The sequence below is a fragment of the Lacerta agilis genome, chromosome 13, assembly GCF_009819535.1.
Source record: "Lacerta agilis isolate rLacAgi1 chromosome 13, rLacAgi1.pri, whole genome shotgun sequence".
Taxonomy (NCBI): Eukaryota; Metazoa; Chordata; class Lepidosauria; order Squamata; family Lacertidae; genus Lacerta; species Lacerta agilis.
Window position 1 is genome coordinate 1873225 of NC_046324.1, and position 13961 is coordinate 1887185.

The 13961-nt window shown below is 42.5% G+C and overlaps 1 protein-coding gene across 6 annotated transcripts in view; it reads left to right on the forward strand.

Moving 5' to 3' along the window:
* The window catches only part of TJP1 (tight junction protein 1), a 257369-nt gene that overhangs the window by 181482 nt on the left and 61926 nt on the right, over window positions 1–13961 (forward strand). For all 6 annotated transcript variants that reach the window (XM_033166577.1, XM_033166579.1, XM_033166574.1 and 3 more), the window contains 2 exons: window positions 6269–6325; window positions 13159–13283. In XM_033166577.1, the coding sequence (XP_033022468.1) occupies window positions 6269–6325; window positions 13159–13283 (182 nt within the window). The remainder of the gene's footprint in view (window positions 1–6268; window positions 6326–13158; window positions 13284–13961) is intronic.

The window sequence follows — 13961 nt, forward strand, 5'->3', positions numbered from 1 at the left end:
AGGGAAAAATTGACAGCTATGTGTGGGAGTCGAGGACTTTTCATTTGGCCAATGTGTATGTTGCCCATAAAATGGGTTCATTAGCTCTTGGTCTGAATATGCCAGCAGGTGGCTGAGCTACGTGCTACATTACAAAAATACTGATTCTATTTTCCTTGGGCAACACAAAGCAGCTGCATTTTTGGATAACCTATTCCGACCCCATCCTCAGCTTACTAACAACGCTACTATTCATAACTGTGAACAAACATGGTTAAATATAAAGCAGACAATATCTTTTTTTTTCTTTAGGAAGAATAAGGGATTAGTGGATCTTCTTGATAAGTATTCTTTATATGTACATCACATTTAAAAACAAGTCGCTGTGGAGAAATTTTGTGGGTCAATAACCTCACAAAATTTACTAGCCTGCTGAGGGAGTGGTTGAGGAATGATAAGGGGGGGGGGGGAGAGGAATGATAAGAGGGCTTCATCCCTGTTGCAAAAGCCTGCCACACTTCCATGCTGGTTGGGGGGATGGGCTTGTGGCAGCCCACCTGATTTCACTGCTGGACACAGAAGTCATGGTAGGTGGGAGTGTTCCGCTTTGTCACTGCAGCCTCCCCCCTTGCCTGCATGTGACCTTGTCACCCATGGCTCCTAGGCTGGTGCTGAAATGCTACTTCAGTGTCTTGGTTGTTGGAATCCATCTGTCTGAGAGACAATGAAGTATAACTCCAGAGGTGAAGTCAAACTCCTGGAGAATCATAGCACCTGCTGTGGCTGCAGAGACCTGTAACTCCTGTTGCCTCCTGCGTTGTTTTTGCTGCATTAGCAGCACAGAAGTGACCTCTCCAGAGTGCAAGCCTGGGCAGTTGGTATGGAGATCCTGGGCTGCCCAGACAACAAGACTCCTGTGTCAGCCTCGCTGATGGGGTCCAAAGGAAAGCAGAGCAATACATTTGGTACCAGCTTACATGTAGCTGCAGGAGTTGCTGGAAGGAAGCGGACAAGACTCCATCTAACTGTCTTAGATTTGTTTACTCCTTTGCCTTTTCTTCTCCTGAAGGTGTCCCTCAAGGCAATGGGTATGGATTTTCTTCAGGGTGTCCTTCTGAAGTGTCTCTATTCAGAAGTATATTGCCTTGATACATGAGGCTCCTCTTTGGGTCACCCAGTCCTAAATGCTAGATTAGACTGAAGTGGTCTGGCAATGTGTTCTGTGCATAGCATTGTTCTTGCTTACCCTGGGCCTTTTCCCATTTTTTAAGCTGTGTTGGGATAGGTGCATCTGTGTTGTGATGGGTGCTGCTGTAGCCTTTTATCTTTTTTAAAGTAGCTTCCCTTTGCAAGCTGAATTGGTTAAATTTTCTAAGCAGTGGTGTGATATGTGTGCTCAGTCCTCTTAGAATACTCTTCCTGGACCCAAATCATCTAGGATTTAAAGATGCATACAGGGACCTGGGACTTGGGAAATTAGAAAACCAACTGGCAGCCAATGAAGTTGCATTAATGTGGACCCCATGTTCTATGTGTGGCAGTGATATATTGAACCAGCTTTGGAAGAACTCTCTCAAAGGTTGCCCTGAATAAAGTACATGTCACAGTCTCCAAAATTTCTGTTGATGTTCAGATACCCTAGATACAAGTGGTGAAGTTGTATAAATGTGAAGTATTTGCTTCCTCATGTTGTGAGATCAAAAAACCCAATAGGACTCTTGGGAGCATTTCTTTTGTGTGCAGATTTTCTCCTCTTCGTCACCAGTTGCATGATAGGAGTGTCCCGTGTCCCCCCCCCCCCCCCGTGATAAAAAAGTTCCAAAATGTAAGTGACTAACAGAGAACAAATTTCCTCTTGTAGGGGGCAGGCTTGAACAGGCTCTCGTTTCCACTTTTCCTAAGTCATCATAGATAGAGATTATTAAAGATAATTATTAAGCACTGGGCTATTCTGAGCTTGACATATACTCAATAAAGTCAGAAGTCAATAAAGCCCAAGACAGAGTAATGTGCATATTAAGGAGAATGCAGATTAGGCATTGTATAGCTTGTCTAAATTAAATTTGCATATTGCGTCGTTCAAAATGAAACTCACGTAATATACACCTGACTACCTGCCATCAGTTCCTTTGCTGAAATGAAATTAAAAAAATAATATTTCCTTCCAGTAGCACCTTAGGTAAAGGTAAAGGGACCCCTGACCATTAGGTCCAGTCATGTCCGACTCTGGGGTTGTGGAGCTCATCTCGCGTTACTGGCCGAGGGAGCCGGCATACACCTTCTGGGTCATGTGCCCAGCATGACTAAGCCGCTTCTGGTGAACCAGAGCAGCGTACAGAAACACCATTTACCTTCCTGCCAGAGCAGTACCTATTTATCTACTTGCACTTTGACGTGCTTTCAAACTGCTAGGTTGGCAGGAGCAGGGACCGAGCAACGGGAGCTCACCCCGTCGTGGGGATTCGAACCGCCAACCTTCTGATCAGCAAGCCCTAGGCTCTCTGGTTTAACCCACAGCACCACCCGCACCTTAGAGGCCAGCTAAGTTTGTTATTGGTATGAGCTTTCGTGCGCATGCACACTTCTTCAGATACCAACCATTGTTGAAATGGTTAAAATGCTTTGTGCAGTATTACTGTATATTAGATGCTTTCAATTATTCAAGAGTTGCTGAAGAAAAAGATGCATCCTCAGGGGCTGATGTTCACCTCTTTCCTTGCCTTCATCCTGGGACTTAGGTGTGGTCCTTGCTTAGACTTAGATGGGTCTCTGCTCGCCTTTGAGTTCTTTGCTCAGATCTTGCCTAAAGGAATGGGTACACAAAGATAAGAAGGCTGGATTTTACAATTTTGAAATAACCAGCCAGATCTTGGGTTCTGGACCTCTTTGTGAATAATAAAGCAGTTTAGTCACTAATTTCTGTTCTGGCTTGCATTTTCTGCTTTGTTTTAAATATGTGCTCTTTTGAGCCTGACATATGTTATGACTTACAAGAAGCAAGGCATTTAAAATTCCAGCCTGCCTTTGGTTCGAGGGCAGGAGTAGATAATACTGGACAGGAAAAAAGAAATTAATTGTTTTTCTCCCACATAACACAATAAGGGCCCCATAAACCAGGCAGTCATTTCCAGGATTACTTTCCTGAGTGCACAGCTGTGCACGTTCCCTGAAAGGACCATTTTTCTAACTCGGATACAGAAACACGATTGGGAGGAAATGCTTCTCTTGATGCTGTTGCCTCTCCGTTAACAGGCTATATCTTAAACAATTCTCAAAGTATACAGGGTTTTTTTATCAGTAGTTGCCTGTAGTAACAACAAGGCAAAATTGTACAGAGTATTGAATTGGTACTTCTTCACTATTCAAATAAAAATCAGGTGTAAAAATTGGAGCACAGTTGGATGCTTGCCCCCCACCGCCAGTAAAAATTTAAACAGAGTTCCAGAAAAGCAGTACTTTGCTTAAATATCATTATATAACTTTGGCTATGTTCCCACAATCTGATAAGAATGGAATGTGGTTTGTTTACAAAGTTTTCAACTAACTTTCCAAGGGATTTATGTCTTCCACGATTATGGTTTGTGAAGGCAGGAATCACTTTTAACCTGATGATGTTGGAGAAATCTATTAACAAAACAATTGCATCCGTTAGTGACTATGCCTGGACAGAATTGGGATAACTCAAGCTTGGACTGCTTTTTTAAAAATGCAAATGTTGAAGGGGGTAGTATTTAGGCTGTGGCTTGTTTTTCCAGGGCTAAACTTTTTAAACTGGCAGAATGAGGGCACCCAAAGATGCAGAGGAAACAAATAACTAATTCTAGTGGAAAGGCCAGGAACAGGGTTAGGATTCTATCCTGTGCATGTACTGTAGGAAAGTGTACTTGGGTGTGGGTGGGTGGTAGTAGCTTCATTGGTTGTGGGTCAAGGAATACAATTTTATTCTGGAATCTACTGGTTTCATACCAGGTAGAATATTTGATTTTCAGAAGAAGTATTCTGATACCCCCTTTGAGTATTTATATACTCTTATTACAAGGGAAGCCTGTTTAACTGCAAGCATTTGGCATCTTTCTATTTAAGCAAAATAACAATGCTGGCAAAATAACAATGCTGGCTTCAGTTTTTGGAGGGCCCTTGGGCAAGGCCTTACTGCCCCACTCCCTTTCTGTGGCCAGAGGGAAATCATAGGGGAAGCAGGTGATGGTTTTCCATTTCCTCACTCTTGCAGTTGTTTTTAGGGTTGGGAGAGCAGGTGAACAGACAGGAAGACCCCAGAGGAGGAAGGAGACAAGTTCCAGAGAGGGGCAGTGGGCTCCACCAGAGTGTGGCACTTTGTAGGTGCCGAGCTGTGTCAATCCTGCCACCCGCCCTGTGAAAACAGCTCCTTTTTTCCTCTTGGGAAAGGCCTCTGCCCTTGGGAAGGGGCATTTTTGAACAGAATTTGATCTTTGTATGAAACCTGTCTTACTGCAGGTTGGACATAGAAAAGAACAGCAGCATTAGTATAAAAACAATCACGTATTTTCCTTCAGTTCCAAGATTTTACTTTGACTTTAACAAAGGCTTTGTGACTGACCTGTCAATGGCCGCTGGACTCTTCATGTCACAAAGTGTCCTGTCTGGGGGGTTTCCTTGTAAAAGGAGCCCAGGCCACTTCTCATGAATGAAAGGTCTTGCAGCAACACAGCTTGATGTGAGTTTTGCCTGTCCCTCTTTTTTGGCCCATTATGAAAACTGTGCTCTTTCTTTTTTGGTAATCCAGTTTTTAAAATATGCTCCTATCAATACTCTTTAATCTGGCTGTCTGACATAGAAACCCATTTTGTTCCGCTATGCTGGAATTCACGTGAGAGAAGATTAGCATACACGGAACTGCAGAGTCAGTTAAACGTGACCTTCCTATATAGTACAGTAGCTCAACATGTCATAATCCATGCCTAGCGTAAAATGTGTGCCAAATAATACTTCTCTCAACAAAGCACCACAGTATTTTTGTAGTCGGGAAGGCGGGGTATACTTAAATGATAGGTAGCTGTATCTGGGTGTTGGGCACAGAACCAGTTTTATTCATTTGCAATGTTCATTGAAATGGAGAGTGCTGATACTATAACAAACATTTCATATGTTTATTGACTCTGAAGTCTCATGCATTCTGCACGTTGTGTTGAGAGGAGTTTGAGCTGTTCTCTGATAATTTGTACATTTTCACCCTTTTCAGAATTTTAATTATGGTTTACGGAGGAGGGGAAGCTATATTGGTTCAGCTTGTTTATTTGATTGCAAATTATTTATCTCTTCTTTTTCTGCTGCTCTGGTGGGTAGGGTGGGAGAAGAGCTCAAGGGGCTTTCTTAAAACAGGAGCCCTAATACCATCAGTCTTAAATTCTTACTGAAATAATCCAGGAGAATGTGGATGTTGCATGTTTATCTCTTTGGATGGTTAGTGTAAGATGCCAGAGATTTCATTAGAAGCACTTGCTTGACGCAGTTTTCATTTATGTGGCTTGTGATAGCCATATTTCTATTAAGTGTTCTGAAAGTGTGTTTTAAGCACAGTTAAATGGAGGGCAGAGAAATGCAACCCACTAGTATTTGCCACTATAGGAGATGCATTATATCAGCACATAAGGAAATAATGTTAAAGAAAAACTGAAGGCATGCAATAATGGGGACTAGAATAAATTTATCACTTTGTGTTCCCTGAATATGGGTTGTCAACTATATCAATAAGTATTTTTTAAAAAGAGGATTGACTATCTGGGTTTTCTATATTGTAAGACTTCTTTGTAAAACAATAAAAATTAAGAGTGGCTGAACTAGACAAAGCACAAAACATTAATTTTGTAGTTAATCATGCTGAAAATAGAGGAATTGATAGGAAGAGTTGACAAAGTAGTCCAGTTAAACATAGGATGTTCCGCTGATCAACTTTGTAAATTTAATTCAAAAACAAAACAAAAATGTGCTATCTGTCTGCCTTCATTTTATTCACTGTTACAAAGACCCAAAACCATTTTGAAAACACATGTACATTTTAAAGTCCTTATTAGTACACTGTCTTTATTAGCGCAACCAAGGTATCACAAAATAGTGTGCAAATGTTCAAGTTCTCCAGAAATCTTCCTCAGTAAAGAAAGCAAGTAAAGAAAGCAAGAAAGGAAAGAGGAAATATTTGGCTGGCTGTAAAGTCATCTCTGTCTGCATCTTGTAAGATTACACTTGTACTTGGATTGTTAGCAACGGCAAGAAAGTAATGTTGATTACTTTTTCCTTCCCTTTTAATCAGAGCACAACAATGGAAGAAACAGCTATATGGGAACAACACACAGTGACGCTTCACAGGGTAAGTTTCTGCCATTATAGATCTGTGTTCATAACTCAGGATACTGTCAGCTCTTGAAAACAATAGCAAAAATCCAGATGTCCGGAAGGAAAAAGAAAGGAAACTGGTTGTGTCATATTCCGTTGTTTGAAATTAGTGTGGTTTATTTATAGTCTCTTGACCACCTTTCTGTAGCAGCACTCCAGGGTTAGGGACTGCTAGCTTGCCTCTTGTTTGGACAAGAGGGAGCTGGATCCCCTTCCCCACTTCAACTTCAGCTATCCAACAGTGAGCGGATCCTTTGCATTTCCAGAAGTAGAGCATATCCTTTGAAAGCAGAAGGTCCAGCATCTCCAGGGGAGCTGAGAAAGGCCCCTGCCTAAAACACCAGAGTTGTTCTCAGTCAGTGTAAGCAATACTGACCTAGGTGGACCAGTCATCTGCCCCAGTAAAAGGCTTTCTCACGTCTGGGTTCTGCAGAAATGCCCAGAAAGCATATTGAGCTTCATAAAGAACATTGGACTTCTTAAAGGCTTCAGTTTTTATTGAATTTTTTTATTTATTTACTGTTGCTCTCAGTGCTAAGTAGAATTTGATGACTCGGGACTCAATACAAACCCCCACCATTGTACAGAAAGAGAGCAAGACTGAGGTTTTCCTGGGAGTAAGCTGCGTTTGGTTATAGAGGTTCTGAGCACGGATAAAGGGGGCAGGGGGCCAAATATTTAAATAGAAATGGTATTAACTTCCCAAGGAAGTCACAAGTGGCCAAGAAGTCTAGATGACTGGGGGAAGACAGTTAAGTGGTAGGACAGAACAAAGCTCCATGTTTTCCTCATAGAATGAGAAGGCAATAGCCAGCCAACTTGGCTTAAACTGCTGGACCAAGCAATGCTGGTAAAGGGACACAAATCACAAGGGAGTGTACATCCCTTTTCCTGCAGCCTGTTTTGCAGCTTGGGATCCCAGGAAGGACAAGGGCATTCTAGCATTTTATTTAATAACTGGGGGCTGCTTTCCCTGCTTGCCAACCTTGCCTGTCCACTAGCCCCTTGGCCAAGTGCTCTAACCCACCACCTCGCCCATCCCTTCACAGCACCCCAAGCCCCACCCCCTTTGAAAGGAGGTCAGGAAGCGCTTCACAGAGCTGCTTGCTAAACTGCTCCAACCCACACACCGTTAAACCTTCCTGCAGCTGTCTTTAACCGGGAGGGGGCATTTCACAAAGTGAAGCATCTTCCTCCCCACCCCCATTACAGAGCTCCCCCGGGGGACCCTGCTACCAGGGCTGCTTCCTCACTGCAGTTGGTGTGGCCACAGATAGGACTATCTAAGGCAGCATGTGACTACAGCCTTAGATTTTATTCCCCAACTTTTCAGTATGGCTGACAAGACAAAATAAAAGTTTCTAGCCCCTAGGATTGAAAAGATACATCCATTCATTTTATTTCTAAACCACTCTCCATCCCAAGGGAATCCCAGGGCGGTGATTAGCAAGAAATAAATGCAATAGCACAGCATATAAATTAAAAAAGACCCACCATAAAACTATTATATCTTGCAATTCAACATCATGACTCACAAAAATAATTCTCAACTCACTCCTCCTCAAATGCCTGACTGAACGAAATAGCCTTGCCAGGTGATGAAAGGCTGGTAAAGAGGGGAACAGTGGTGTTACTAACAGGAGGGTGTGAACTTGCGCATGGTCAGTGGCTGAGTAAGATATCCAGAGGTTGGAAGAACATTCCTCTCTGCTGAGTCTTTATGACCGACAATATAAAAACAGCCCATGCAAACTTGCCTAATTTTATGCAGATTGAAGAATGCCATTGTGTCTCAAAATTATTTGGTTTGGCAAAGTGTAGCAAAAGATGTTCCTAGCTACATTGTGTGCACAGGTCTAAAAACAGGAAGTTCTGTGAACAAGAAATGAGTTTCAAGGAATTAAGCAGCTAGAAAAGAGCACCCTTCCCCCCCCTTCTCTCCCACCTCATCCACATGTGCCACATATTTTCCCACCTTGGCTGTTCGTGACAACATATAAGAAAATGCATCCCTCCAAAGTAGCCCGCCCCCCTTGCTTTTCCCAGGTTGCAGGAGGGGTAAAGCCTGTAGCATAGGATCAACAGGACAAAAAATGTCCCTTTAAGTTAAGCACCCTCAAGCTCTGGCGCAGGAATGTAAAATTAGATAAGCTGCTGTGGACTCTGTTCAGCTTGGAATCTCTGGGAGAATATGGAAAAGCCACATTCCTCTTGAAGCTTTATTATGCTTCTTTTTTTAATTTCCCATTAAGGAGAAGAAGGAGTGTGTGTGTGTGTGTGTGTTATGGGGGGGAGTAGCAGTGGACTAGTTGGGTGTATGTTGTTCAGAGATGAATTGTAGCTGCACAAGTTGGTACACGATTGGCCACTTTTAAAATGCGTGACACACAACATATATTTAAGAGCAGTTTAAACACCAGTCTAGTTGGATTACATCATGGTACCACAAACCACACTTTAATGCTGTCGTAACACTGGAAATTCTAGTATATTGACTGTTATGATACAGGTCTCAGCATTCCTTATCCTATCCCTGATGACTGAGTGCTCCAACAGTTTCCTGTCTTGCTGTGCATTAAAAATGCATGGTCCTATCTTGGCAATTATTGACTTCCATTTGTTGTTGTTCAGTCGTTCAGTCGTGTCCGACTCTTCGTGACCCCATGGACCAGAGCACGCCAGTTCGTGACCCCATGGACCAGAGCACGCCAGGCAATTATTGACTTCCATAGATTGTGGATTGAAATATAATAGGATTAGATCATAGAATCATAGAGTTGGAAGAGACCACAAGGGCCATCCAGTCCAACCCTCTGCCAAGCAGGAAACACCACCAAAGCATTCCTGACAGATGGCTGTCAAGCCTCCGCTTAAAGACCTCCAAAGAAGGAGACTCCACCACACTCCTTGGTAGCAAATTCCACTGTCGAACAGCTCTCACTGTCGGGAAGTTCTTCCTAATGTTTAGGTGGAATCTACTTTCTTGTAGTTTGAATTCATTGCCCCGTGTCCGCTTCTCTGGAGCAGCAGAAAACAACCTTTCTCCCTCCTCTATATGACATCCTTTGATATATTTGAACATGGCTATCATATCACCCCTTAACCTTCTCTTCTCCAGGCTAAACATACCCAATAGATAAAACAATTCAAGCCAATTTTGTGTGTCCAATCATTGAACACACATAAAGAAACCGTGTTTGTGTGTGTGTGTGTGTGTGTGTGTGTGTGTGTGTGTGTGTGTTGGCATCCATCTGTCTCGAGAGACCATTGAATACTGTGCCATCAGGGTAAAGTCAAACCGTTGGAGAGTTAGCAGTGTCTGCTGTAGCTGTAGAGTCCAAAATGGGAGACGTGTGTTTTATTGCAGCTGGAGCAGATGAAGGTATCCAGCTTACCTTATCTAGGACAGATAAAAGAAAGGACTTCTTCACACAGTGCATAATTAAACTGTTGAACTCACTTCCACAGGAGGCAGTGATGGCCACTAACCTGGATGGTTGCAGTGATGCTTCTAATTCCCAGTTGCTGGAATCCCACTTGTAGGTTTCCCTCAGGCATCTGGTCGGCCACTGTGAGAAGAGGATGCTGGACTGGCTCTTTATGTTCTTATGACTTCTTCATTCAGTCCACCACAGTATGATTGCCTGACAATCTCAGGTTGATTTGTTGCGCTGGTGCAGTGAGACATATACTGCAGTCTAGGGAATAAAGCTTTAAGTGAGAGGCCTTCCAAAGTCACACAGAGAGCTAGGCTGCACCATATGCTCTTAATTCCTGACTGAAAGAGAGCTTTCCAGAGTTTGAAAGTTAGCCTTCTTTCACCAACAGAAATTGGAATAATAAGAGGTATTCCTTCATCTCCTCCTTGTCTCAAGTTGGCTGGACTTCTTAAAGGCTGGATTTTGTTCTGTGTGAAGAAGCATCTGTTTTGCTAATTGGATTAGCAAAACCACAGAAGAAGTTGCAACAGACAAAATTTTTAAGGTTTTTACCAGGAATGAGAGGAGTAATATTTCTTGTCTGGTGTAGGTTTTTGCCCAGCTGTGAGTTGGACTGAAATTGTGGCAAGTCCTGATCAAATATTCCTTTGAAAATTTGGAGAAAACTATAATACTTTGAGATAAGGCACATATGGAACATAAGAAGGCCCCTTGGGTATGAAGCCATAGAGCTCACTGAGTCTAGTTTTCTGTTTAGTAGCCAGATGTTTCAAAAAGGCTGGCAAGCAGGCCCTGAAAGCAGTCCTCCAGGTGTACCCCGCAGACCCCTAGGACCACCCCACTCAGCTGTCTATTCTCAGTCCCTTGTGTTCAGAGCTATATTGTGTCTGATGTGAACACTGAGTTTATAGTCTTAATCTAGGAACACCAGTAAATTAAAACCAAATATTTCACTGAGACTCTTGAATTCATGAAAGATTCTTGCCTTTTGGTGTGTGGGTAAAGAATGCTTTGCATTACCTTTAATGATTATGTGTGCATAAACAGTATAAAGGTGGTTCAATCGCTATCTCCTAAGCTCTCATTGGGCTCTTCCTGGCAGGGCAGAATTGAGGACAGAGAAAATGAGGTTCTCTGGTTAATAATAATAATAATAATAATAATAATAATTTATACCCCGCCCATCTGGCTGGGTTTCGCCAGCCACCCTGGGCGGCTTCCAACAGAACATTAAAATGCAATAATCTATTAAACATGTAGCTCCCCTTTTTTCAAAGAGAGAAAAAATGGTTGGAAAAATTAGGAAACACTGGGTGAGAAATCAGGAGGAGAGTTTTGCCTAGTTTGGGAATGTGTCAGGCAGCTGAGGTGGCTTTGGATCTGAGCCATTTCTCATCCTCCTCTGCAGCCCCCCAAGCTTCCTCCATTTGATGGGGTCAGGGGCCAGAGACTTCTGTGATATCTGAGAGGGGGACCCCATATATATTCTTTAGTCTATTGGAACAACCCTTCCAGCATTCTTAGGACTGTAGACTAAATGCCCATTTAAAAAAAAAAAAAAAAAAAAAGTTCCCCCCCGTGAGGTTTTTGGTGTTTATTTTTAAAAATCTCTGGGATCCTAATACTAAAGTCATTGTCAAGCTTGCTCTACGACATTCCCTAGCAGAACCACCAGATGACAACCTTCCTTTTCATTCCTGGTATTGTTTTCCTAGAGTGCAGCTTACACTTGTGAAACATGAAAAGTAAGTACTATGCAACATACAGAGGCATTCATGCAAGATGGAATGCTGTGTCTTCATGCCCCTCTGGGTTTAGAGTTCATTCTAAATTATAGTGGAATATAAAGCACATGAGTTGGCCTTGTAAAAGCTTTCAGAGAAGAAACACCTGGAGAAGCTGCTTCTGTTCTGAGGATGGTCTCATCACAGGGAGCAATTATTTTTTTAATTGGGACAGTCATTTGGACTAAAACCAATTCTTAATATTTGTATACCATGTTAGAATTAAAGAGTTGCATGTCTAATCCATCAATTACATGTGGGTGTAAATAATAGTTTTGAAGCAAGGCCCACATTTCCATCCATTTTAGATTATGCATGCATGGATCATAGCAAGCATTGGCTTAGTTCAGAAGTATTGGGAAGGCTATTACACCAAGCTGGTCTAAACCGCCTCTCCTTTGTATACTGGTGGATGAGATCAAGTGTTTTCACATCCAACTTGAAACAAGTGAGGGTTGAGCACCTTCTTCCTGCATGCCCCTTTGTTTAAAATGGCAACTCCTGTGGTTTTGGGCATGATATTGCTGGCTCCAACTCCAATCAGCCTCTTCACCATAGCCAGTGGCCAGGGATTATGGGAGCTGGAGTACACAATATACGTAGGGAGTCTCATTGGCCACACCTTCCCTACAGAAGATTCCTGTTGCCTGTTTGGTCCAAACCATGTGTGCAGCAGGTCTGTAGTCAGACCTAATTAATTGGAATTCAAGGGGAAGTGCTAAAGCTTTAAAATCAGGGAGAATTAGAGTAGACCCCTGTATTGTGACCTTCAAATGGTCTTTGATAGAAAAAAGTAGCACCCACACCTGTTGCTTTGACAACTCCAGATCAAATACACTCAGTTTTCAAGTTAATGTTCTGGCTTCTCTGTGTGCCCCACCCAAGGGAGTTGTGGAAGGGACTTCATGAAAACGGGCCTTGTCAGTAGTGCCACCCCCACCACCTGGGGAATACCCTCCTCAAGGAGACTCACTCACTTGGTACCTTCTCCATCAGTGTTTAGGTGCCAGACTAAGACCTTTCTGTTTACCAGTGTAGCCTCATGGTGGTGGTCATCTTTTTAGTGGGACTTGATCCTTATTAGTACATCACTGGATGTTATCCATTATGTGCTGTTAAGTGTTTTAATTCTTTTCTGATTTCAAACTGTTTTTATGTGCCATACTTTATTATTGTCAAGTTGATTTGAGATTCTTTATTGTAAAAGGAAACTGGTATGTCAAAGAGAGAAACAATGCAGCCTCTACAAACTGAACTGGACTATTTGTGATTATCACTGTCTTGCAACCTCTGCTTTCCATTTGGAAGCCAGAGCTTCATTGTTCCCCACGTTTGGGGATGCTGTGACATTAACTGCATTATAGGCTGGTTTCTGTCTCTGAGAGGAAGGAAGAGAATGAAGGGCTGATAGCAACAGGTTGTGAACTGAAAAATTTGAGAGCCTCGGGATGTTTTGCTTGGTATAAAGTTGTTGCTTTGTTCAAAATCCTGATACCTGCATTTTTAAATAGATGGTATTAATGTTATCTGTTACATGAACTTGTTGATACCTGTAATCCAAGCTTCTTTCTGCTCTGTCATAGGCTCCTGGATTTGGATTTGGTATTGCAATATCTGGTGGAAGAGATAATCCTCACTTCCAGAGTGGAGAAACATCTATTGTTATTTCCGATGTGCTCAAAGGAGGCCCAGCAGAAGGACTACTACAGTAAGTTAATTTTGGGGAGTGGAGCTGTATGGGGATGGTTTATTCCTGCTTATCATCTTATCCTCTGTTCCTGTAAGTGCTGTTGTAAAATTTATTCTTCCTCTCCTTAACCATTGTTGAAGGAACAGGGTTGACTCGAGGATCGTATTTCCTTCAGTGAGGTCATATCCACACCATAAATTTAAATCCTATGACTTCCCACATAGAATCCAGTGAGTTGTAGCTTAAGGGTGCTGGGAATTTTAGCTGTGTGGTGGGTAAACTACAGTTTCCAAGATGCTTTGGGGGAGAGCATGACTGGAATAAAGTGGTACAAATGTGATTTAAATGTATGGCTGGGTTGTGATCTTTTTCCTGTCCCTCTTCTCTGTGCATCCTCAATCCCTCCCCCTGCTTCGCTACACCATGGTTTGCCAATGCCTGCATGGGTGTTACCATCAAACACAATTTGCTCCTAACCTTGGTTTTTGCATCCAGTTTCAAATGCAGGTTTGGGGAATCCTGTTTGCCATTGACTGTGGCATTGGAGGAGGCAGTGTGCAGTCTTCTTGCAGCTGGCCCATTTCCTCCCCCTTAACAATGTTTATGGGATGGGGAAGTGTGTCTGTAGTCTCAGAGCTGGTGGCATCAACTTTTTAAAATATAGAAAAGGAACTTCAGAAATGTAGAAGCACATGA